Genomic DNA, 26,753 nt, shown 5'->3' with positions numbered 1-26,753 from the left:
TACAAAAGGGTGATCTTTTTCAAGCAATTTACACAAGGGGTTAGCAATTTTGGAAAAATCTTTTATAAACCGTCTATAGAACCCGGCGTGGCCAAGGAAACTTCTTATTGCTTTGACGGAAGTGGGTGGTGGAAGCTTTTCGATCACATCAACCTTTGCACGATCTACCTCAATGCCCTTACTCGACACTAGGTGGCCCAAGACTATACCTTCTTGTACCATGAAATGACATTTTCCTAATTGAGTACCAGATTAGTCTTGACACATCTTTTCAGTACTCTTTTCAAATTCCTTAGGCAATCATCGAATGAGTCTCCCACCACCGAGAAATCATCCATAGAGATCTCCATGATGTCCTCTACCATATCCGTGAAGATGGCCATCATGCACCTTTGAAATGTGGCAGGTGCATTGCATAGGCCGAACGGCATCCTCCGGAAGGCATAAACGCCATATGGACAGGTGAATGATGTTTTCTCTCTATCTTCCGGGGCAATGGAGATTTGATTATACCCCGAGTATCCATCCAGAAAGCAAAAGTGGGACTTCCCAGCCAATCTATCTAGCATTTGATCAATGAACAACAAGGGAAAGTGGCCTTTTCGGGTGGCCTTGTTCAATCTTCTGTAGTCCATACATATTCGCCATCCCGTGATTGTTCTTGTTGATATCAACTCATTTTTATCGTTTTGCACTACAGTCATCCCCCCTTTCTTAGGCACACATTGGACTGGGCTGATCCGGTTACTGTCGGAGATGGGAAAAATGATCCCCGCATCTAACCACTTTATCACTTCCTTTTTTCACAAATTCCTTCATGTTGGGGTTCAGCCTTCTTTGATGTTCTCTGAAAGGTTTGTGGCCATCTTCCAGTAGAATCTTATGCATACAGAAGGCCAGGATGATCCCCTTAATGTCTGCAATGGTCCAACCAATTACAGTTTTGCACTCACTCAGTACCTGCAAAAGCTGTTCTTTTTGCACATCTAACAAACCAGATGAGATAATAACATGTAAAGTTGAGTTAGGTCCCAAGAAAGCATACTTGAGGTAAGGTGGTAGCGGTTTCAATTCCAACTTTGGTGGCTCTTCTATCTATGGCTTAGCTGGAAGAATTTTTCTTTCTTCTAAGTGCAACGGCTCAAATTCGAGCTTTTTTTTCCAAAACCCTTGGCCTTCAAGAGACAGCACCCACTCCGCCAAATCCTCTCCATTTACTTCATCTAAGTTCAAGAAACAGGCTGCTAGAGGGTCTTTAGCGTTCAAGGTGTTATCTCCCTCCTCTAAAATTACATCCACGACTTCTATTAAAGAGCAGTTAGCAAATTCACTTGGTCGCCGCATAGATTTCTGCACGTTGAATATTATCTCTTCATCATTTAGTCTCATTTTGAGCTCTCCAGTTTCACAGTCAATTAAAGCTCTCCCAGTGGCCAAGAACGGTCTTCCCAAAATTATGGGAATTTCCTCGTCAACCCGACAGTCTAGAATGACAAAATATGTTGGGAACACAAACTTCCCAACCTAGACTAATACATCATCAAGGATACCAGAGGGCCTCTTCACTGTCCGGTCGGCTAGCTGTAGTAACATGGACGTGGGTCTAGCTCTTCCTATGCCTAACCTTTTGTAGATATCAAGTTTATGCTTGCCCCTAAATCACACAATGCTTTAGCAAAAGCATAGTTGCCTATCGTGCATGGGATTGTGAAACTCCCTGGGTCTGATAACTTCTCAGCTATGGGTCTCGTCACGACTACACTACATGTCTGTGTCAATGTAACAGTGGACAGGTCTTGGAAGTCGAATTTCCGAGACATTAAATCTTTCATCATTTTGGCATACCCAGGCATCTCTCGCAACACATCAATCAATAGAATGTTCACCTCTATTTATTTCAACATCTCCATGAATTTTTTATATTGCTCGTCCTTATTATATTTTGCCAATCTCTGCGGGAATAGTGCTGGAGGTCACTTCTTTCCTGTGATTTGAGTTTTATCTTGCTCAGGCACTGCTTTTACTGTCGTTTCTTGTGCTACCTCAGTCTCCTTCGCAACCTCTTTTTCTTTGCTTGTGCTCTCTTGTGCATGTTGTACCGTCACCTCAGTTAATCCTGTTAAATCATCGATCTCAATAGGTACTGGCACAAGTGTTTCAGTAGGTCGGCTTTCGCGAGCAATGTCTTGCTCCAGATCTAGGTCTCTACCATTTCGTAGACTCACTACCATACGCTGTTTCAGGCCCTGATCTTTTGGATTGATTTGTGTGTCTGCAGGTAACGTCCCTTGGGGACGATTGTTTAGAGCCATAGAAATCTATCCTAATTGAACCTCAATACCCTTTATCGCTGATTCATGTGAGTCCACTCTGTCTTGCATTTTTTCGGTGGTCCCTATTAGTTGTTGCAACATTCCCTTAAGTTTAGCAAACCCATCATCTTGTCTCACAATCTGTTGTTGTTGAGGTTGTTGATAAGCCAGCTGCTGATTTTGCTGGTTGTAACCTTGTTGCCTTTGGTAAGGCACCACTTGACCCTGTAGTTGCATAGCTCCAGGATTGTTGTTGTTATTGTACTGCTGCTGTGCTGGTCTATATTGTTGATTCTGTTGACCCCAATTTTGATCACCTTCCCTTTGTCCCCCATAATTGGCTACATAGTTCATATCTTCCTGATAGTGCTGGTGGTCACCTTCTGCAGTCCACGAGCATACATACGGTTGGTTAATGCATGGTGTACATAAGCCCCCATTAGTTGCGTCAACTATGTGTACCTGCTGCTTTTGGCCTGATTCATCGATCTTCTTGGTGAGGATACTCATTTGCGTAATTAGAGTAGCCATATTTTTGGCTATAGAGTTGTTTGGATCCAAAGCCACAGAGTGAACTACATGAGTGATCGTAGAGTCTCTTATCATCCATCCTGAGTTTTGAGCCATTTTATCGAGTAGGATATTGCATTATCTGAATGATTTGCTCAAAAATGCTCTACCCGCTAAAGCATCAACATTAGCCTTTAAGTTGTTTGCCAATCCCATGTAGAACCTCTTCCCCCAACATTTGCTCTGGAATGCCATGATGTGGACACTTAACAAGCATGCCCTTGAACCTCTCCCACATTTCTTGTAGTGTTTCTGTTGGTCTCTACCTGAAGCTCAATATCTCATCAATTTGTTTGGCAGTCTTATTGGGTGGGTAGAACTTGTTTACAAATTACTTGACTAATTCCTCCCATGTAGTGATGGAGTTTATGGGGAGTGAATTAAGCCAAGTCTGAGCTTCTTCTGTCACCGAGAATGGAAACAATAACAACTTTATTGCGTCCGGTGCCACATTAGGTTGCCTTTGTATGACACATATCGATAGGAAATTTTTCAGATGCTGCTGAGGATCTTCAATGTAAGACCCTGAAAACAGTCCCTTGTTCTGCAACAAATGTAGCATGTTGTTTGTGATTTGAAATGATTCCGCTTGTATTTGAGAGACTGCAATTGCGGTTGCTAGATTTTCGGTGATGGGTTATGCCCAATCATACAAGGATGCTTCTGGCATAAGAGGTGCGACACCCTGATTGTTCGGGTCATTGTTTCTATTATTTGAATTTTCTATTACGTCATCCATGTCTAGTTCGATTCGTTCTGTTGTTGTCTGTCCTTCTTGTTTGCACGATTCAATGCCTTGAAAACTTTCTCAGGATTTGATAATGCTTCGAGCAATTCACTAGTTCTCAAGGAGTTCCTAGGGATGCACCTGTAACGCCCAAGACTACAAACGTTAAAATTTCAATGTATTTGGTTACAAAAATGAAGAAAATTGACTACACTAAGAATTCTAGCAATTCTTTTAGCTGCAATTAATACACCATTAAATTCCCCGGCAACGGCGCCAAAATTTGATCACGCCCAACTATGCCGTATAAAAAGGACTAAGCGATCGTTGCAAATATATTCCGGCTAATAAGACCGGAGTCGAATTCCACAGGGAATTAACCTATCAAACACAGCTACTAGACTCGCACGACCTCACGCAATCAATCTTCAAAAATATTTAAGTGATAATTTGAATGTTTACTAACTAAATATTACGTAATGAAAGTGCAATAATTAATAACTAACTACTACGGTTTGTAGACAAGAATTGGAATGATCTAAGGTTATGATTTCCCCTATTGTCGGAATCTTTTCCGCTATATTTTCTATAAATTTGCCTAAGCTTTCTCTATCGATCATGAGCACTCTGACTGTCGTAACTCTCTCCTGAGTAATTACTACAATTTACTAGACATATTCTCCCGAATTACGCTATCTGGCATTAATTACGGCTCACTCGAATCGTACCAAAGTTTCGTTATCCCTAATCCCACCTTTAAACCCTTCGTATTGATCCCTCATATACGTTAGGAGTGATGTTATTCAACAACTACCTAAATATGCACTCTCTCCCGAGTAATACACACTAAATAGGTACAGTCGATTGAGGGCCCTTCAATCAACAACAATAATAATATAGTTGAACAAATAGAGAAAATACTACGACAAATCTATATTAACGTAACAGGAAAATCATCCTCCAATAGGTTCCATCAAAACGCTAGATTAAGAGTTTAGCTATTCATACTCATAATCACAATATTCAAAGTATTTTGCATAATTAAATTACAAAGTAAGGATAAAGAGATGTAGAAATCGATGAGTCTAACTCCCAACGGTTGTTCCACGAGCTATCCTTGCCTCCGGTTGCAAAAAGTACTCAAAAGTGATATTTTTTAGGTCTATTTATATGTGTAGGAAAAGACTTAAGCGTGTAGGCCAAGTCCTAGTCAAACCCAGAGACGAAATAAGTCTTCAAAGCTCGGAATGTGCACACCCAGACCTGGCCTCACGAGGCATAACGCCTGATGGACCTCGCCCCAGGCCTGGCGTCGCCAGGTATAAGGCCTGCTCGATCTCGCCTACTGCCTCGCCTCGCCAGGTCTCTCGCCAGCTACAAGCATGGCGTCGCCAGGTATCTCGCCAGCTACAATCCTGGCTTCGCCAGCTTCTCCTATTCAACTGCTGCCGCGCACGCTTTCGACTTGTAAATATCCTTTTTTCCTCTACTTTCATCTCCAATTCACCTACACATAAAATAGACTCCGTTATGCACAATTAAAGTGTAGTTTATCGTTAAAGCATATAAAATGCAAGACAAATAATGTACGAAATTATGGAATTATAGCCACACGTCAACGACCTACCACAAAAGGCTGATAGTTTTCTAATAACATCACGAGCCTCTAAATTTTTTTACCTAACCTCTCCCACACGTACCACTAACCGCAAGACCCCTTTATATATCAAACGGCAACCCCCCAAAGTGGGGCACTATAAATTAAACACTGACAGTGCCTCAGCTAAATGTCATGGAAGAAACGGCATAGGAGGTGTATTTCGTGATTCAACAGGCGGCTGGGTGCTGGGTTTTGCGGGGTATGTTTTCCAAGGATCAAGCCTTGAATTAGAACTCAAAGCTTTGCTCAGAGGCTTGCAACTGGCTATGCACCATCAACAATTTCCCTTGGAAATCAATGTGGATGCTGCTGATCTTATTTCCCTCTTACAAAACTCACATACCCATGTTTCTTCTCTTGTTAATGATTCCAGGTTCATGCTCAAGCAACTGAATGATCCAATCATCAAACATGTTTACATGGAGCAAAATATAGTAGCTGATACCTTAGCCAAGTATGGAACCACTATGACGGATAGCAACAATGGGTGCCTCGTACACTCACCACCACCTTTTGCTATGGCTGCTTTCAAAGCAGACTTCCTTGGAGTGCCCACACAGCGTCTGGTCAATGTTTGTTCTTTTGCATCCCATTCCCCCTGTGTAAATTCATCCTAAGCAACGACCTCTAGACAACATCTTTTTGTTACTGATCCCTCTAGGGATCAGCTAAATAGTTCTTCTGTTGTAAACTCGGTGCATGACCTAGCAGATGCACCATGTCCCTGTAAGCACTACGTTTTGTTATTAATATAAGTATGTTATCTTTGACCAAAAATAAAAACACGAAGATAGCTGGACACTTGGTTTGTAAAATGTACTGAAAGTCAGCTTAATCACGTAAATGAAGAGAAACATTAAGCTAATAAGGGGAAAAATAAGATACGCAGATAACGAAAAAATCATTGGCAAAGAGGCATAACTAGTGGTTGCAAAATGGTTAAAAGAAAACAGTTATTCATCCATATTATTCATTTAAAAATAGGTTGGATAATGAACTTTTTAAAAACGGATTAAATATGGATAAGAAACATATTATCCACTTAGAAAATTGATAACTAATGGGTTTAACTTTTACATTTGCAAAATCTTAAATTGGGGGTTCCTTATGTTTGGAAGACTAGGAATTTTTCCAAAAGTGATCATATTCAAGAAATCATGGATAATATGGATATCCATATTATCCACCGGTTAATCCTTTTTTATCCGTATTAAATGTGGGTTGGGTCGGTTAATTTATCCGTTTTTTGCATTACCCATTTTCGACCCGCGCCATATCCGACCCGACCTGTCCGTTTGTCACCCCTAGGTACAACCAACCAAGACTGAATACTAGTCCTCAAATCAAGAAAGTATTTCAAGCTAAAGATCTAATTGCAAATTCGGATTGATAGGTGAAAATAAAGTAAAATTAACAATTGCAAGGGATACCGTCGTCAATATTACAAAAGATTTGAGTTGCTATCAACTAATTACAATTTCAAATATTGCAAAAGACTTGTTTGCTTTAAATAAAGTTTGAATTACACCACAAACGTTTTTATCGTCTTTTTGATATAATCGTCTGATATTCAAAATCTATTGGCTCACTAATTGAATTTGTATTATATAGCACCCATAAATGTGAAGATTTCTCTACCAAAGATTTCTTTTATTCCTAGTATTTCAACCTCAAAACTTCTAACTAACTAAAAATGAAGATAACTATCCTATATCTCATAGTGGTAGAAGCTTTTATCTTCTTCCTCCTTATTGGAAAAGGAGAAAAGAACATTTTTTTAATAGAAAGAAGACTTTTTCTTGGAATCAATCTCAATCATTTGTCTAACCATTGTTTCCCTCAAGTGGGACTACCTCATTTAATACTTCAAATGCCTTATCTAAAACAATGGAGTAACATTTTGTATTCTTACTATTTGTTTACAATGAGAGATCTTTCATATTTTAAATTTTTATTCTTATCCCTTCTTGCCATAATACCCATTGTGTTGAAGAGAGACGGAATCAGAATTTTTCGTTGATAAATTCTAGATCATAATTTTACTGGGTCATGAATAGATTATATGTATATATTAAATAAAATTTTAAAATATAACTACAAAAAAGTTACCAAAATTATTCTATTCTATAACATTGTGACTCCGCCCCTATACTTGGACACCTGTTAGATTTATTGGAGCTACCACTTTACCACTCAACTTCATAGAATCTACTTTAGTGAATCTACTTTAGTGAACTAATATCTATTGTTTGTGACGACATTGGAGTACTTTTCTGAGCTGGAGAAAATAATATTTATATATTCAATTTTTTATTTGATTAAGTTTTTAGATTTTTCTTGAACATCTTTACCAAACAAGTTTATTAGTGAATTACCCAAAAAAAAAATATTGTTGAAAAAACGGGGTAAATTTACCCTTTTCAAGAAAGATAGGATCCCACATCTCACCCCTTTCCTGTTTCTCTCTCCTACACTTTTTAATCAACAACATATCTTACTTTATTTTAGATATTTTTGGAAGTGAACGATTTATTAGCATATAATCCAAAAATACTTCCCACGCACTGAAGATATTATTTCTTGTAAATTTGAAGTCGGTAGAAAAAGGGGTTAACTTAAATAAACACAATATAAAAATGTTCTAATATAGTTAAACTACAGTCATCTCTTTAACAATAATTCACTATAACAAGCCATTTTTTTATGAAATCAATTTTTATGTTATATTATAGGATATATTCTCTATAATAATATTTTATTATAACAGTCAAAAATATTCGAAATAGACGAGATTGTTATATAGATGTTTGACCGTAATTGAAAATTTTGTGAAGCTTTGTGAATGATCCCAAAATATTTTATTTTATTTTTTCTGAAGGCACAACGAAAAGTTTTTCAGGAAAAAAAAAATCTTAAAAAAATTACAAATTTTCAGAAAAATTTTGGCACCCAAACGGCGGGTAATGGTCGTTTTCTTAATTTATTTTTTCTTCTCTTCTCTTTTCTTTGGCAGTGGGGAATGAAATGTGCATTCGTATTGACCGCTCCATTACAAGATATTCGTTTTTTCAAGGCAAAGAGGAAACAAACAACAAATTATCTGTGTTTGAATTCATCATAAATTGACTAATTTTATGTTGACATTCAATCTATTGTAACCCTCCTTTTTTATTGATATAGATTGTAGATAATAAATTTGTATCGAAAAAATAAAATCAAAACCAAAAAATATTACAACAATCATAGTATTTGATTTCAAATAATATGAGTGTACAATCTTTATGAATCTTCTGGTTCTTCTTTCCAATAGTAAATAAATTCAAGGGTCTTTGAGCTTGATCTTGAATATGTAGTTGTTGCCACGAATGATAATCTTGAATTCAACTAGCACGAACTTTGATTTGAACTCGTACTCCTTGAATCTTGATTTGTTCTTCGTTCTTGAGCTTGAACTTGAACTTGATTGCTTGAAGCTTGAAACTTGTAGAGAAATTTGCGGCGTTTGATCCACGAGCTCTCTCTTGCTTCTTGTTATAACTTCTGGTCTATTTTTTTGAGTTATGAAGAACCCTATTTATAGTTGTGGGAGGGAAGAGTTGTGATGATTTCAAACTCTTTCCGACAAATCAGATTAAAGAGTGACAAGGTCGCATTTGATTAGCCAGAATATGTCACTTGCACATGTGATACTGTTTCATTGGTCTTTTAATTTGACTTGGCATACCTTGTCATTTTGACACGTGACATGATCTCATTGGCTCTTCTGTTTGATTTGGCGTACCACATCATTTGACACGTGACACCAAACTGGGCATCTAGGAAGATGACATCTTGAGCTTAATGAAGTTGTCTAATCACTTTAGCTCAATTAAATGAGCTAGTCAAATGGATTAAGATTTATTTATTTAACCCATATGTATTATTAGACTTATATAATTAATTTAATTATATTAGCCCATAATATTTATTTGACTAATATACTTTGAATTTAAAATATAGTCCACGTTATTTTATTGGATTTAAAATATAATAAATTTTGCATGCCTACAATCTAGACTTGAAATCGATAATGAGAATAACTGAATAAGCTCACACACGAAAAATTAAAAGAGCAATCCGATACACGAATCATCCCTCATTCCAACAAAATTCAAAAAAGAAGCAACAAAAGGAGAAGTTTTTTCTATTTTCTAAAGATCTCTCTTGAAATATTCTAGCGACAATTGTTGAAAGGTAAAGAGATGAATAAAGAGGTTTGGGACCTTATGGTCTGGTTAGGTGATATTGTCTATTCGGTCAATTTTGTCTGACGTACCTATAATAGGTTAAAACCGCAAGTAAAAAGATTCAAATATACTCTTGGTAATATTTGGAGTTGTACCATTTTACTTCGGTTATACTTTTGATTCGTTCATACTTTTACTATTATCAATTGTCTCGTATTTATCCTTGTCATTAATATGCTCGCGCGTAAAATGAGTCGACTTCATGTATTGAAATTATTCGATAGAAAAGGTCCAAATTTACCCTTCATTTTTAATCATAGTTTAGGATGATCTTAAATTGAAGCTCACTTATGAATTAAGGTAAAAAAAAGTGAGACACTTTTTAATGGCATGAGTAACGTTACACTAGACGTTTAACATGGAGTTAGGGGTATTCATGGTTCGGTTTGGATCGAGTTTTTTTTTTAAAAGAAATCAAACCAAACCAATTAAATCATTTTTTCATCTATTCGATTTTTGTCTGTTTTTTTTTTTTAATTTTTTCTAATTTTTATCGATTTTTTATTAAATATGAGACATACACTACTAACACATATTTCGGCGACTATATTTTCAAAGTAACACTATCAAATTCAAATCAATTACTCTTTGAGAAATCTATCATTTACATAAATATATTGATAATAATTGAATGAAATAGTGATGAATAATTTAAGGACTCAATTAAAAATAGATTATTTTTAACATGAAATAGATTCTTGTACTTAGCAAAAGAAAACTACAACTAGAATGTAAAGGCAAAGAACTAGATTATTATAATAACAAAGAACTAGACTAAAAGTGCAAACGATTAATATGTACCATAAAATTTTAGAAACTTTATATATATATATATATATATATATATATATATATATATATATATATATAGATGTAATAATAAATTTAAATAGCTATTTTTATAGTCGGTTTGGTTCGATTTTTTAGTTATTTTTTTTATTAAAATCAAAACCAAACTAGATTTGTTTGGTTTCAAAAATTCAAAATCAAAATTAAACCAAATCAAAACAAGTATCGATTTTTTGGTCGATTTAATTCGATTTTTCATTTGGTTCAATTTTTGGGATGTTTATGAAGAGTACGTGGAGTAATAAAATTGCTCCATTTCAAATGAACGGGGACACATTGGTAAATAGAGAAGGGGACCTTGTTCCCTCAAGTGGACTGTCTTGTCAAATAGGAGTGCTTCAAATGTCTTATCTGAAACAACAACATTTTTAGAAAATACTTTGTAATATAACTATTTTTATAGTATTCACATGAGATTTTGGCCACTTCTGTTGTTATCTCTTCTTGCCAGTACAATCCTCAATTGCTATTCTTGTTGTTGTGTATATATGGTCCAATTCAATGTCATTGCACTTATTGTGTTAGACAAAAAGTGACATAAATCTAAGTGAGAAATATCATTATTCTTTTATGATGGAGTACTTTTTCTGATTTTACCAAGCACCTTTCATTTTTAATATAATGGCAAAAGGTGGTGGCGACTTTTGTAAAAATTGATATTATGGAGAACAGAAATTTGCTGCGTTAATAATGTAATGACTGTTCTTAAAGAATTTAATTCACTATTATGTTGTTGTTGATATTATGAAAATAGTCCTAAGCACGAATTATTATGTCATTTAAGGTTATTTTTGATAAAGTGAATTAAGTAGACAATATAAAGGTTAAAGAAGTGGAGGTTGAATTAAGCATTTGCTTAATTTGGTTCTAAAATTTATGCTTGGATTCATGGATTGCCGTCTAATAAACTATCAAGATTTGTACTAATCAAAACTTAATGTTTTTATCCCTCTACAACATTCTTAATTACTAGGCAAAACTTCCAAATTGTATAAAGGTAGTAAGCCATATACATGAAATAAATCTGAATTTTATTTTAAAATCTTTTAAATGATTTTTTTTTAAATAAAATTCAACAAGTATCACACACTTTTAATATTTTCTTTTTCATGAGACCGAGGAAAATTCTAACAATATTTAAAAAAAAAAATCGTATTACATGGGGGGAAGGGAAAGACAAAAGAAGAGAATGGCGAGATCAAATCTACACTTATTATATGAAATAAAAATGATAATGTGGTTAGCAATATAAACATACGTACACTTTTTATTTCCCCTTTAATTCGATTTTTTGCAAAAACTTAAGAGAAGCAAGTGGGAATTTAATTCCAAGCAAACCTCAAGTCTTCACTTTGAAAGGGATATTTTGGAAAAAGAAAAGATACTTTGACATGTTGGAGATCATGGGGTTCATTTGATAGGTTAAGCGGCTAAAACAAATGTAAGTGATTACACACAATCTAGGCATAGTGTCTATTTTAATAAAAAAGTATTCACTTCATTCTATTTTATATTGCACTCTTTTATTTATTTTTTGTTTAAAAAATTATATATTTCAAAAAGTCTTATTTTTCATATTCTAGTGTTTCCTCAACAAACAAATTGATATGTTATTTATTCCACCATCACTAAGGATTGTAATGAACATGATTTCTTCGCCCTTAATGGACGTTTGGACATCAGAATTGTGAAATTCCAAAAAAATAAAAAAGAAATTCAAGTGAAAATGGTATTTGAAAATTAGTATTATGTTTAAACATGAATATAATTTGGAGCTGTTTTTGAATTTTTGTGAGTGAGTTTAAGTGAAAATTTTGAAAAAGAACTTTTTGGAGTTTTTTAAATTTTTGAAAAATTCCGCAATTCAATTTCAAGTGAAATTTGAATTTTTCATGGCCAAACACCGATTCCGAAAAAAGTGAACTTTTTTTCCAAAAAAAGTAAAAAATTTCTTATGGCCAAACGGGCCCTTAATTAAAAGTTTGAGGTTCGAGTATTGAAAATGAAATGAAAAATTACGCGATACATAAAACATTTACTCTCTGTTTATTATTCGTAGTTATATTTGAATTTTATAGCAAATCATGAAATAAGAGATTAATTGTTTTGAACTAAAATAAGAGAGTAATAAGTTCTTGTAGCTCAGGCTCAGTTGGTTAGAGCGCCTTGTTAGTTAACGGAGGTCTTGAGTTCGATTCTCAGCAAGAACATTTTATTTTTTTGTATTTCGCTTTAATTGTATTCGTTGCGCGAACAAATACAGTCGATGCATATTGTATCTATTGTATACACCTATGTATAGTGTATTCGTTGTGTGTTGTATCCATTGTATACATCTATGTATAGTGTATTCGTTGTGCGTTTGAATACAAGCGATACAAATTAATAGCAATTAAATAATAGCTACGGATGATAATTACATAAAATATAGTTAGTAGGCAAAAAATTTAGAAAAGACATGATATTTAAATTACTCATAAGATCTGCCAAAATGTTTTCTTATTTTTTTATTTGAAGACTAAAATATCAAGGAGAGATATAGTGCCACATCACACACCAGTACCTTGGGGGGGGGGGGGGGCTAACTTTTCCTTTTCATGAAAAGGACAGGGTCCCACATGACACCCCTCTCCTCTCTTTCTCTCTCCTGCACTTTTTTATCAACTTTATTATTATTTTATTTTGTAGATATTATCAGAACTCAGCAGTTCAACAACATTACTGTCCAAAAGACTTTCCATAAAACAACCCTCCTAAAGAAGATATTTTGGAAACTGGAAAAATCCTATCTTTCTTGTTTAGGGGTTTTTGTTCTCTACTTTGAGAAAAAAAGCTGCAGCAAAAGGAGTTACGTATCAGTACTTATTTCCCTTTCCTTTGTATATCTTTTTTGGTCAGCTACAGTTATATCAGGTAAAAAGTTTGTTAATTTCTTGAATGTTTTTTTTTCTTCCTTTTTTTCAGTTTATTGAGGTTTATCTTCTTGAATCTCTGTTGGGCTTTCTTGTTTGATCTGTTTATCAGTTAATTTAATCTTGTGTGTTATTTTCTTATATACTTTATGTAGTTATTCAGATCTTTTTTCTATGCTTCTTTGGAGCTTAAGGTTATCTCTTTGTTTGATGTCTTTTAGTCAGAGGTAATTTTCCCACCTTGAGATATTTAATAAGGTAAAAATGTCATTTTTTTTTTGTTGTTGTTGTAAATAATTATGCTTAGAAAAAAGTCACTTATGACTCTGAAAATTCCCCACTGTTCGTCAGGATTTTTGATTCTCAATTAGTTTGGAGCTACTTTTTCTCCCTTTTGACTGAAATGACATCTTTTTATTCAGCCTTTTCCATTTTGTTTTAACTGCTATAGTTGTATTTAAAAAGTATTATTTTGCTGACCAAGATCTCATTTTAAATTCTTCAATTCATGAGATAAGGTAAATTTTTCTTTTTTGTATGTGCAAAGATCTTAGAAGTGGCGTAACTGGTAAAGTTATGCCATGTGACCAGGAGGTCACGAGTTCGAGCCGGGGAAATAGCCTCTTGCAGAAATGCAGGTAAGGCTGCGTACAATAGACCCTTGTGGTCCGGCCCTTCCGCGGAGCCCGCGCATAGAGGGAGCTTAGTGCACCGGGCGCTGACCTTTTTTATGGGCAAAGATCTTTACTTATGAAGTATAGAATTGTATTATACTAAATTTTTTACTTATTTTAATTCATTAGCTTTTGAAAATGCAGATTCTTGTTCCTTATTGTAGAAGGTAACAAAAACAGTTGAGCAAATCGTCTTCTGTTGCTTAAAGTTTAAAGCTTTCTATCTGAAGGCTGAAGATCTTGTAGACTGGGAAAAAGTTATGGGTTATATATGTGAATTCTGTGGAGAGCAACGGTCGATTGTATATTGTCGGTCTGATGCAGCGTGCTTATGTTTGTCGTGTGATCGAAATGTCCATTCCGCAAATGCCCTTTCAGAACGTCATTCGAGGACACTTATATGTGAAAGGTGTAATTCACAACCAGCTGTTGTTAGGTGCATTGAGGAGAAAACGTCGCTTTGTCAGAACTGTGATTGGTCAGGTCATGCAAGTAGTTCCAGTTCAGGTTCTACGCACATGAGGCAAGCGCTTAGTAGTTACACGGGGTGTCCTTCCGCTGCCGAACTTTCCAATAGCTGGTCATTTCTCTTAGATGACCCTTCAATTGGTGCTAGCTGTGAACAGAGAATGGGTACAATGAGCATCAAGGATAACCGCCCGAGAGATGGTCAAGGTCCTCAAGGGAAGGAAAACTCACAAAATATGCGCGCTGCAGTCGAAGTGAATGACATGGATATTTCAGAAAAATCAAATCTTTTGGTGGAATCATCTACGCCTGCTCTTGACAACAAGCAGCATAATGTGGAATCGCCTATTAGATTCTCGAATTCTACTATGTCAAAGGTAATCTAAGTTTTCATTAACGTGTTTTGATAGTAATGAAGAAATTTTTCATGAATTATCATGGAACTGATTTCCAATTTTCTGGAAGCACATTAGTATCCTGTCCTTAACTGAAGCAATTAATAGTTGACTATTGAAACAATAATCACCCACTTTTGTTAGTGTTGTGCTGCTAACACTAACAAAAGTGCTCCTGAGCTAGGAGCATTTTATATTAATGATAAGCTTTTCTGGAAATAATTTTTTGCACTTTTTTTGTTTATACCGTTGATACATCATGCATTACTTTGTCAAAAGCAGTCTTAGCAACTCGGATCCTGCTTCCCACCGGTTGGATGGGGATGGGGATGGGGATGGGGAAAAGGAGCGGAAGTGGTTGACCGAAACTGTCTTTGCTTGAAGCATGATTGTCTATCCCTTTTTTACGTGTCAAGAATTTTCTTGAGCTATTATCTTTATTAACTTTCAGGGTGGCTATATGGGAGCAAAAGGCTCTAGCTTATTTGAGGAGGATCCTTACTGTGACAATCTCATTATGGATGCGGTGGACTTGAGTATTGAGAATTACGAAGAGCTATTTGGTGCTTCTCTTAATTATCCAGATGAACTATTTGAGAATGAAAACTTTGATGGTTTATTTGGGATGAAGGACATAAAAAGTGCTGACTCCAACTGCCGAGGTGCCAATGCTGCCGAGGTGGGTAACTGAATCATGTTAACATTATTTCTCCTGCATATACTTCAACTGCCGTATACTTTTCATTGTTCTATTAGTTTTTCGTGCAGAACGCATGGCATCATTATTACTATTAGCTAGATCAAGAACTTACAAAATACTTTTCTTTCTCTCTATTCATAATCTAGTTAGTGTAAACATTTTTCATCTTCTTGAAGAGATATGTTGATACTCACTTATCGACAGAGGTGGAGCTAAAGAGGTAGATACGGGTTTCGGATGAACTCAATGGCTTTTACTAAGACCCTGTATTTCGTATTAAAAAATCCATTAAATATGTATAAATATTTAATTGCGAACCCAATAGCTAAACGAGCTATGCATTTGATGACAATTTCAGAATCCATAAACTTCAAATCCTTGCTATGCCTCTGCTTATCGAAAACATATTTCCTCATGTTGAAGGATGTCCACGAAAAGTATAATGTTCTTTTGTGATGTTTTTGTGATCATGCATCTTTCTTCCCTTTTTCTCTTCCCTTTAAAGTTGCTTTATTTTAGGTTTCTCCCATCTTAGTTTGATATTTCGAATTTCCACAAGTTACATTTAAAATAGAAGTAGAATAAGAAACGAGCAGGTTATACCATGTTTGGGTGAGCCATAGAATGTGGTTGTGGTCGCTTAATCATGCTAAATGTAGCTGGCAAAAGTACAAGCTATAATCACGAAAACAAAGATAAGAGGTAAATAGTTCCTTTGAGTTTGTTGCTATTTTTTATATTTGTCCACTTGATTGGTATTTGCAAATTTTGATAAGAGATAGATTCATTTCAACTTAAATGGTAGTCTGCTATTATGCTATATGGTGTAGCAGGTATTGATTAAATCTCTGCTTTTATTTCTTAAACTTTTGGCCGTGATATCAAATACCCTTTTTTGATGCTTTTAATAAATTTGCCATATGTGATAGGTTAGTGTCTTAGTTACAAAAAAGGAAATGAGATTTGTTTCAACAAATATTAAATAGTTATTCATCTAGTTGTAATTTTATTCTGGCCAGTAGATATTGTACACATACAGGCATGACTATTGCTCCTGCTATATTTTTTAATAACTGCTCCCGCTCTACCGATGGGAATTTTATCATAGAAAAGTCAATAGAACATTCAATTGAAATATTTCAGTGTTATTACATGTTGTACTAAATTCTACTGTTTGTTGTTTATATGCAATGTTGGCAAAACGCATTGCATTTTAGCTGTATTTTTCTGTTTTTATTACATTTTTCACCTTGAATTGGTCAAAATATGCGGAATTTCTTACTCTTCGTGAAGGATTAGATCCTGTAACTGGGTGTGTATGGGTAAATCTTTTGGTTTGTGGGATAGGGGAAGGGGTTGAAAGTTAGTCGAGTAATAGAAGACGGATAACTTGCTAATTTAGCACATAAGGTTTCACAATGTACAGGAAGGAACATCTTAGACAAGAGTGGGTTGTTCTAGTGGTGAGCACCCTCCACTTCCAACCAAGAGGTTGTGAGTTCGAGTCGCCCCAAGAGCAAGGTGGGGAGTTCTTGGAGGGAGGGAGCCGAGGGTCTATCGGAAACAGCCTCTCTACCCTAGGGTAGGGGTAAGGAAAGGACTGTACAAACTACCCTCCCCAAACCCCACTAGTGGGATTATACTGGGTTGTTGTTGTTGTAGGAAGGACATCTTACATATGTAATTCTGTTCTTTGATACTCTTTGAATCAATAACTTGAGATATCTGTTTTACAGAAGACGTGCACATCTTTTTTGTTTGGCGACCTTTAGTAAATAGATATCAAAACAAAGTAATTTGATTCTTTCCTGAAACGCAGAACATCTATTTTCTGTCTTTTCCTTCCAATATCTCTTTGTTTGGGAGTGGTATACATCTCCATATTCTTCTTCTTGTGTTCTGATGCTCTTTATCTCGTCTTCTGTGATTATTCTTCTTTACCAGGGATCATCAATTGCACGGGTGAACACGGTGCAGCCAACATGTAGCAATGCAGAATCTGCAGATTCTGCGATGAGCTGCAAGACGGATTCTATCCTTTACTTTGCTAGACAATCTAGCCTTTCATTTTCCAACCAAACTGGAGAGAGCACCGCCGGAGATCACCAAGACTGTGGAGTCTCCCCAATGCTCCTAATGGGAGAGCCGCCACCATGGGGTCCTCCTTGTCCTGAACCTTCATCGTCATCTACTAGCAGGAGCAATGCTGTGTTGCGCTACAAGGAAAAGAAGAAAACAAGGAAGTAAGTTCCTTTATTTTTTTTTTTACGAATAGTTGAAACTCACCTGTCAGTAGCATCTCAAGCTCTGTTCAGTTGCGTCACTATATCACATTGAAACAGAGAATGGCGTCGTTCTGACTAGAAGTGTCTTCGGTCGCTTAAGATGAACTTGAAAATGTATTGTGAAATGTTGAATGATATTGCCACATCTCATCTAAAAATTTAAGTTATTAGACATGATACACTTATATACAACTTATTAATTTTCAACACAGTCCTTTACATGCGGGCCTGATTCTCTTTTCCCTTGCCAAGCATGTGGAAATTCTTTTGGTAATGCTTGGCGGCGAGACTTGAGCATAGGACTATGCTTGCTCTGATACCATGTTAAATTGTCTGATCATCTCATTTAAAAGTTTAAATTGTTGTACAATTTTTTTACTTCGTTATATCTAAAGTATGGAGATTGCGCAATCTTTGGTTGATAATATTGCACCACTCGTTCTCTCAGCTTAGGCATAATCCAACCTTCTTCTAAGCCAAGAAATTTTGTGCATATTTTTGTTCAGCATTTAAGTTAATTGAGATATCTTTGATTATTTAGCTTATGTACACCTTGGTACCAGAACTTTCCCTCGATTGGTAGGTTTTCAATACCTTTTTTAACAATCTTTTTTATAATGTGATAGATTTGACAAGCGAGTGAGATATGTTTCACGCAAGGCAAGAGCTGATGTCAGAAGGCGTGTGAAGGGACGGTTTGTCAAGGCTGGTGATGCTTATGACTATGATCCACTCCCGACCAGAAGCTATTGATTGTAAACATTCTTATAATATATGTAAGGAAACAAATTATCCATATTAAATTGAGACCAAACATTTAAGGTTTCTTCCAAATAGATGAAAGAAACGCGATATTTGTTGTTGCAAATGATAAATAGTATGATTGTGTCTCAGGGGATTGCTATTGTTTCTGAGGAAGGAAGCTCAAGCTCGAAAGCAGATACCGTCGCTTCACCAAACAAGTAGGAGAAATTACGAACGTGCCTCCTTTTGCCATTTCTGGAGCAGACGATCAGCCTTCTTTCCAGAGGGCGATCAAGATTCACCTTTCTCGACTCTATTTATGAATGCATAGAGTACGCCGGACTTTCTCTACCTTGCTTTTGTTCTTGCAACTCTAATTTGGTGACAATATCACACATTTAAAGTACTCACAAAATTTAGCTGTACGTTCATGTCCGATTAGGATTGTATTGCTTGGCTATTATGTTGACTTGTCATGTATATTCTAGTCAGTGTGTAGAAATTAAGGGCTACAAAGTTCGACGGGAGCTTGTTTTTGTAAACTAGTTCATTTTTGCCAGATAAAATGTGGAGATGGAGTATGGTTTGAGAGGGCCAACAATGATACTGCAATAATCCTCTCATATTTTACATGTTATGGATTTTTGGTAGTTATATCTGATTATTTACTGTAGTTATATATGTAGCCTTAGAATAACGGTAAAGTTGTCTCCGTGTGACTTATAGGTCACGGGTTCGAGCCGTGAAAGCAGTCAATCAGCCACTAATGCTTGCATTAGGGTAAGCTGTTTACATCTCCTCGGACCCTGTGTGAATGCGGGATGCTTTGTACACCAGACTGTCTTTTGTATATCTGAAAAGGTACTGATATTGCCTCTTGAAATCCAGTACTATAAAGTTTGAAGAGAGATGATAGGATAATTTAGTCAAAACAATTTTTATGATTAATGCTGTTAAATGTTTTTTCTTAATTAAAGATATATAAAAACTTTAAACGACACTTATTTTAGACAGGAGGGAATACCTCTATGGCAATAGAAATAATCGTTCTGTATGGGTAAAAATCCGTACCCGGTGTTTATACTGAACCAATAATAACATGACATGCGTTTTTAAGTACTCTTTTCATCACCCAACTATGGTTAATCGATGTACATTCCATCTCATTTACTACTTAACTATGGTAAAGTATATTAGTTTGGTGTAAATGCCAGGTGTGTATGCGTTGTTACAAGTTGATATAAATACCGAGAGTAGATAAGTTGTTGCGGTGTGATCTATATTTAATGATTCACTTTGAATGTATTCTAATTCAACATTCTAATCTCTAATCTGCTTACCAGTGATGCACTGTTATACCAAGAGAATAAGCTGTCACATAATCTAAACTCAAATTTCAATCATATTATATATTTATTACTTTGTGCTATATATCCTCCAATATATAACCTTTTTCCAATACACAAACATCATTTTTTATATAATTTTCTTTTCAAAAATTACTTTGTTTTTCTCCAATCAATTTCCAAGTAAACTATGGCAGAACATAAATATATTAGCCTTCGTGACCTTTTGAAAAACCAACCAATTCATATACCAAAGTTCAAAAATTCAGAATATTTCACAGGATGCAATTCATCAAAATCTTCTCCAGAGCAACCAAAAACTGAAGAATCTAATGGTAATTTCTGGGTTTTTTCAAAAATACTTGAATTTACATTGAAGTTGGTCTTATATATAAAACAATGCTTTGTAAATTGATTGAAGTTGGGTTTTTTCTTTCTCTTCATGTTATGTAGTCTGGCTACCTAAAGAGTTATAAAATTTGCAAAAGAAAAGATTTGATTTATTGAGATGAGATTTTGTCAATTTTTTTGAGTATCTAATTGCCTAAATATTTTTGTAAATAATGTGGCCCAAGCTCTTACAGCTTTGTTTGGATGGTTGTTACTCATTGTATTGTATCGTATTGTTACTTTAAATACAATATTTGTTTTGATTGTTACCTAAATTTTGCTGTATTGTATCGTTAAATCCATCGTTAAACAACGATGAAAAGTGTGACTTTATGGAATGACCGATTTGCTGTGGACTCAGAGGTAGAGCCGGGATTTGAAATTTATGGGTTCAGTGTTGCAGTCCTTTTAAGTTATTGGATTTTAAATTATATATTTGTACATATTCAATGAAATTTTTAAGAAAAAATACAAAGTATGAACAAAAGCTACTGGGTTAAGTCGAACCCGCATCCGACACTGTAGCTCCGCCCATGGGTGTGGTTGTGTCGTTACCTTATTTTTTTCCTCTCATCTTGCCTTTCCTTATTATTAAATAATCCTATATAATCCTCTACCCTATCTTTTTATATAATAATTCTATCTTGGACCTATTTTTTTTTTTATAATATTGCAAGTTTATTCTTTATATTATTGGTGCATGACATTATGAAACGGCGACAAATAATGCAATTTATCCAAACATTGTATACATCAAAACGATCGACATAATACTATACAATACTATACGATATAGCATAAAACGAGACATAACAACCATCCAAACAAGATGTTAAAGATCCAGATTGAAAATCTAATATGGCAAAGGAATAAATGTAAGGCTTTACTACAACAAGGGATATGGATTCTTCTTCCTAAATCAAATCTCAAAATTCAATTGGTTATAAGTTGAATTTTCGGGTAAAGAAAAATTTGGATGGCACTTCGAATAAATATAAGGCGTGATATGTTACTAAAGGATTTATTTAGCGACCAGGTATTGACTACAATGAGACATTTTCTCTTGTGGCTAAATATACTACAGTTTGAGTTGTTTTATCTCTTGTTCTAAATAAAAATTAGAGCCTACGTCAATTAGTTTGGTTTTTTTTTCTTTTGATTTTTTGTCACAAAACTAAACCACACTTAATATTATCAATTTTTAAAAACTTACAAGCAAACTTTTAAAAAAGTAATAATTTGTCTAATCAATTTGGTCCGGATTTGATTTGGATTTCTACCAAATCGGCCTCTCACCTTCTAGGAAGGGGCGAAGTGCAACAATAGCCACTTTTAAGCCCGTTATTTAAAATATATTCACAATTTACACTGTATTTAGAGATTAGCCAATTCAACCAAACTTCAGGACTAAAGTATCCTGAATTTGGTAAGTCCTGAATTTCTGAACTACTAATTTAAAATTCAGGACACAAAATTTGAACTTATGGACATAATTTTCGAACTTTAGGACACGATGTCATGAGGTTTGAACTTAGAGGTTTAAATTCTAGGACGTTGTGTCCTAAAGTTTGAACGAAATTGGCTAATCTTTAAATACATTGTAAACTGTGTATATATTTTAAACAACATACTTAAAAGTGACTACCTGATGTCATTTCCACTCTAGGAAGGGTATACGTTAAATAGCCCATACAATGAAAGGATTCTAGTAACAAGGATAACTATTCAATCTCTCCAAGGATAACTTTGGTGTAAAGGGGAACTTTCAAAAATGACTATTATTTGGAAGCTTATTGCTGGACGTAGCAATAATTTAGCTAATTACATTCCGTAGCTACTAATTACTTGTCATGGGATGTATGTCATTGTATTCAATTCAATTGTATACACTGTATTCGATTCGAATGCATTCGTTCTTATATATTTTACATTGTATTCAATTTCACTGTATTGAATTCAGTTATATTCAAACAAAAAAGATTTAAGAAATAGGGTGTATACTGCTCTATTCAATTTGGCTGTATACACTGTATTGAATTTGGCTATATTTATTCTTAACTATTTTATATTGTATTCAATTTTACTGTATTTAATTCGACTGTATTAAAACAACAAAAATTCACAAAAACAGGGATATCCGACTGTATTCAATTTATTGTATTCATTCGTAGCTGCTTTTACACTATATTTAATTCGGCTGTATTCAAATAAAAAAATTCAAAAAATACAAGAATCTGTCGCAAAAAAATAACCTTCAAAATGCATAAATACAGGTGAAAATACAAAAAATTGTATTTGCATTAAAAAATACAGAATACACTCAAATTAGTGTGTATTTGTACAAAATACTTTGTATCATTATATGTGACTCAATAGCAAAGAAGAGAAGAAAATTCGCTGGAGATAGCGTCTTCCGGCCAAGCAAATCACCACCCTCCGCCATTTTCACACATCACCACCTTCCGTTTCCGCGCGTGAGAGTCTCGTGGGAAAAGAATGTGGGCTTTTCCTAGTGTTTCGTTTGTTTTGGACACGTGAAGAAGACTGGTGTATTGTAACGACCCGGTTAGTCGTTCCGAGAGTTATAACCCTATTTTCCTATTTTTGCTTCTTTATGTGTTGTTCAGCTGTGTTGAGTTGTATCGAGTTGGTAGGTTTGGGTCCGGAGTAGTTTTGGAGTGAAATGAACACTTAGTCTCTTAGTTAGAAAGCTAAGTTAGAAAAGTCAACCGGAAGTTGACTTATGAATAAACGAACTCATTGGGTAATTTTAGACTTAGGAGTGTGTTCGGAATATAATTTGGAGGTCCGTGGTAGAATTAGGCTTGAATTGGCGAAAGTTAGAAATTTGGTGATTTTGGTCGGCAGTGAAAAATTCAGTATCGGGGTCGGAATGGAATTTCGGAAGTTGAAGTAGGTTCGTAGTGTCATTTATGATGTGTGTGCAAAATTTGAGGTCATTTAGACGTGGTTTGATAGGTTTCGGCGTCGTTGGCGAATTTTGGAAGCTTAGAAGTTCTTAGGCTTGAATCCAATGTTGATTTGGTGTTTTGGGGGTTCAGAAGGTTCGACTAAGTTCGGGTAGTAATATATGACTTGTTGGAATTATTGGTTGAGGTCCCGAGGACCTCGGGTGAGTTTCGGATAGGTTTGGGTTGTGTTGCGCTCGTTTTTCTTATGTTTCGACGCCGTTTCTTCAAGCATAAATGATATCATATTGAACACATGAGCTCCGATTTTCCTTTTAATTAAAGCATTAGATCCGTATCGTAATTACGGACTCGTAACAAAAAGAATCGTCGAATTTGGACATCGTATGAGAATTTTATGGTCATTTTACTAAGAATTAGGTTACCCGATTTTTTCAGATTAATTACGAAATTGCCACTGACGGCATATTTAAAAATCTGCACTATTTACAAATATTGAAACCAACATATCTCCTTCATTATAAGGTCAAATTGAGTGATTCAAAAGCCTAACTTGACTAGATTTTCACAAGGAATCCATTGAAGGCATAAAAGGCGAGTTTCAGGATTGTTTGGTACGAGAAACGAGGCAGAATAACTGGCAAAAAATATATAAAATAAGGGTTTGTTCATTTGGTCTTATTTTGAGCTGGAGAGCTCAGATTTGGGCGATTTTGGAGGTGATTTTCACCATAAAAATTGGGGTAAGTGTTCTCTACTCGGTTTTGGTTATATTTCATGAATCCTTCTTCGTTTTTGGGATTTGATTGATGATTTCAAAGCGAAATTGAGGGAGACAGGGCTCGAGTTTTGGAGAGTTTTAGGTAGGGATTTGAGGGACCAAACGGAGTCCGATTTTAATAAATTTGATATGGTTAGACTCGGGAGAGGACGAGGGTTTTGATTCTGCCATTGTTGACTGGTTCCGAGACGTGGGCCCGGGGGCCAAGTTTTGGCTGGTTTCAGATATTTGGCATATTTTGTAGTTTTTATTGTGGAATTTAATTCGTTAGCCTCTTTTGATTGTATTAATCTTATTATGGTTAGATTTGGAGCTTTTGGAGATCGAGACCAGAGACTAGGGCATCCCGGAGTAGGATTTTACGCTATTAAGGTAAGTAACAGTTTTAACTCTGGCTTAGAGGGTGCAAACCCGGAGAATTTGATATCGTTTGACTGTTTGGAGATGATACCCACGCTAGGTGATGGGCGTGTGGGTGTATACCTCGAGGGATTGAGACTTGATCCGTCCCGTGAGGCCTCATGGCCATCATATGTGTTTACGTAGTTACTTGTTGTTGAACTTGTGTGCCTTCATGTTAGAGGTCATGCTTAGGCTTTATTCATACTCATATTATTTGTACTCAGTCATAGAAATTATTGTACATGTTTACCTCAGTCTCTATTATTTGCTAATATGCTGTGATACTTGATGTGTGCTGTGTTCCTTTATTTGTTGATGATGGTGAGGCTAGTGAGGTACATGATTATGTGAGGCCGAGGGCCTGGTTGTGAGAATATTAATACCATAGCGCATGAGTTATCCGCGTAGCACGTGAATTAACCGTGCGGGTCCAGGTATTGATACCATAGCGCGTGAGTTGTCCGCGTAGCACGTGAGTTGACCGTGCAGATCGAGGTATTGATATGATGACACGTGAGTTGTCCGTGCTTAGCGCTTGGGCTTTGGGAGCCCCTCCGGAGTCTGTACACACCCCTAGTGAGCGCAGAGTGTTGAGTGTTTTGACTGTTGAGTATTGAGAGCGAGTGATGAGTGATGGAGTGACACTGCTGTGAGGTTGTATTTATTTGTGTTGTTATTGCATTTATCTGCTAAACTTCTTTGTGGTATTTACTGAGTTATGGAATTTACCTATTTATTTCTGTTTATTTTTAAATTGTGAAAATAAATAATTAGACTGTTTTACTTAGCTCGTCACTACTGCTCAGTTCCTCAGTTATTTCTGTTACTACTGAGTCGGTTGTACTCATACTACACCCTGCACTTTATGTGCAGATCTAGGTGAGTTAGAGCGCGGCGATCGTTGAGTTCAAGCCGTCTATCTGTGGAGATTGCAAGGTAGCTGCTAGCGTCCGCTGGACCTTGTTACTCCTTTTGTCATTTCTTCTTTGGACAGTTAGACAGTTTATATATCTTAGTTTATAGTTTTAGACGTTCATGACTTAGTGACACCCCGATATTTGGGGCTCGTTTCCGTATTTTTCTATATTATATTTAGAGTTGATTTAGTTTATGAAAAATTTAAATGTTGAAATATTTTATTAAATTCTTATAATCGATTTAGTAGTAATATTTTGGGAAATAGGCTTGTCTTGTAATACAATAGGCGCCATCACGACCATGATTAGATTTTGGATGGTGACATGTATCCCACGAAAGTATTTGGGTTCGTAGAAGAACTTGGGCTAAAACTAGTGTCTTGCTCTACAATTTTGGAAAGGGCACACAAATTCCAAAGAGGATGATTTCCTCAAATTTTGCGTTTGGTTTGGATTCTAATTAGTTATTGCTGGTCTTTTGTTTGTCAATGTCCCCAGATCTCAACAAATCAATTTTTCTGGAATTGTCATTCCATATGTGAGGAGTCAGGGATGGCAATGGGGCCGTGTGCGGGCAGTCGGGTTTAAACATTTGTGAGGTGGTGCGGGTTTGAGAGTTTGCGATGGTAGGGCGGAGCAGGTTCAATTTTTTTTTAAAAAAAATACCATGCGAGGCGGGGCGGGGCCGGGTTTGGACACATAAAGGCTAAACGTTAAAACCTTAGTCCCTATTTCACTCTATTGACCTAGTCAAGTGCTCTCTCACTCTCTCCGCGGCACATCTCTCTCCTCTCTTTCGTTAATCAGAGGAAATTATAGACGTTCCAAAAAGTGACAAGAATCTATGAGTAGTGTTCGCTCATAATACCATATTTGTTATAATCCAAAACATAATTTTAACCTAATAAATTGCACGAATTCGTCTCAAACTATATTGCATCAAATGTAAAAATAATCATTGTTTTTAATTGCCATAAGATGATAATCTTAGTTGATATTTTTATCGACGAATTACACTTATATTCTCTAAAAGATAAAAGATAATTATATATAGTGATATTTACGTCGTGAACGTCATTATCACTTTTTCTTAAATGGGTAGATGATGACAAATTGGAGTAATAGCTTTGTAGAGAAACTTGCTGTATAACTAAAGTTGGCCAAAAGGTACAGACACGTGAATATCATATGAAAGTAGTTGGCTTTTTCCCAAATCTTTAATTCATTTCCTTTTGGCCACGTGAAGAGTGGTGTATTCCACAAAATTTGGTTCCTATAACTTTGCCTAAAAATTTTAGGGTAGAATACCTTAAGCTTTTTTTTGTTTTAATTCGATGTCTAAGTACCTGTATTGAAACCCGATTAAATTTAAATTCATATTAAAAAATCTCATATTAAAAATAAA

At 35.5% G+C, this 26,753-nt stretch overlaps 1 protein-coding gene and 1 non-coding gene across 2 annotated transcripts; both read left to right on the top strand.

Moving 5' to 3' along the window:
* The first annotated feature begins 3,070 nt into the window (after positions 1-3,070).
* LOC142175590 (small nucleolar RNA R71) lies at positions 3,071-3,177 on the top strand. Its single transcript, XR_012704698.1, has one exon. It is a non-coding gene; the product is annotated as a small nucleolar RNA R71 (small nucleolar RNA).
* A 9,921-nt stretch (positions 3,178-13,098) lies between these two features.
* LOC107799365 (zinc finger protein CONSTANS-LIKE 9) lies at positions 13,099-19,207 on the top strand. The gene is made up of 6 exons (XM_016622471.2): positions 13,099-13,317; positions 14,135-14,835; positions 15,305-15,532; positions 17,498-17,796; positions 18,465-18,614; positions 18,733-19,207. Exons 2-5 carry the CDS (start codon positions 14,251-14,253, stop codon positions 18,589-18,591), a joined length of 1,239 nt encoding a protein of 412 aa, XP_016477957.1. The 5' UTR covers positions 13,099-13,317; positions 14,135-14,250; the 3' UTR covers positions 18,592-18,614; positions 18,733-19,207.
* The last annotated feature ends 7,546 nt before the right edge of the window (positions 19,208-26,753 follow it).

Source organism: Nicotiana tabacum, chromosome 21 (assembly GCF_000715075.1).
Source record: "Nicotiana tabacum cultivar K326 chromosome 21, ASM71507v2, whole genome shotgun sequence".
In the NCBI taxonomy this organism is placed as follows: Eukaryota; Viridiplantae; Streptophyta; class Magnoliopsida; order Solanales; family Solanaceae; genus Nicotiana; species Nicotiana tabacum.
The sequence above is the reverse complement of the archived record's forward strand: the minus strand, read 5'-3'. Positions and strand labels throughout refer to the sequence as shown.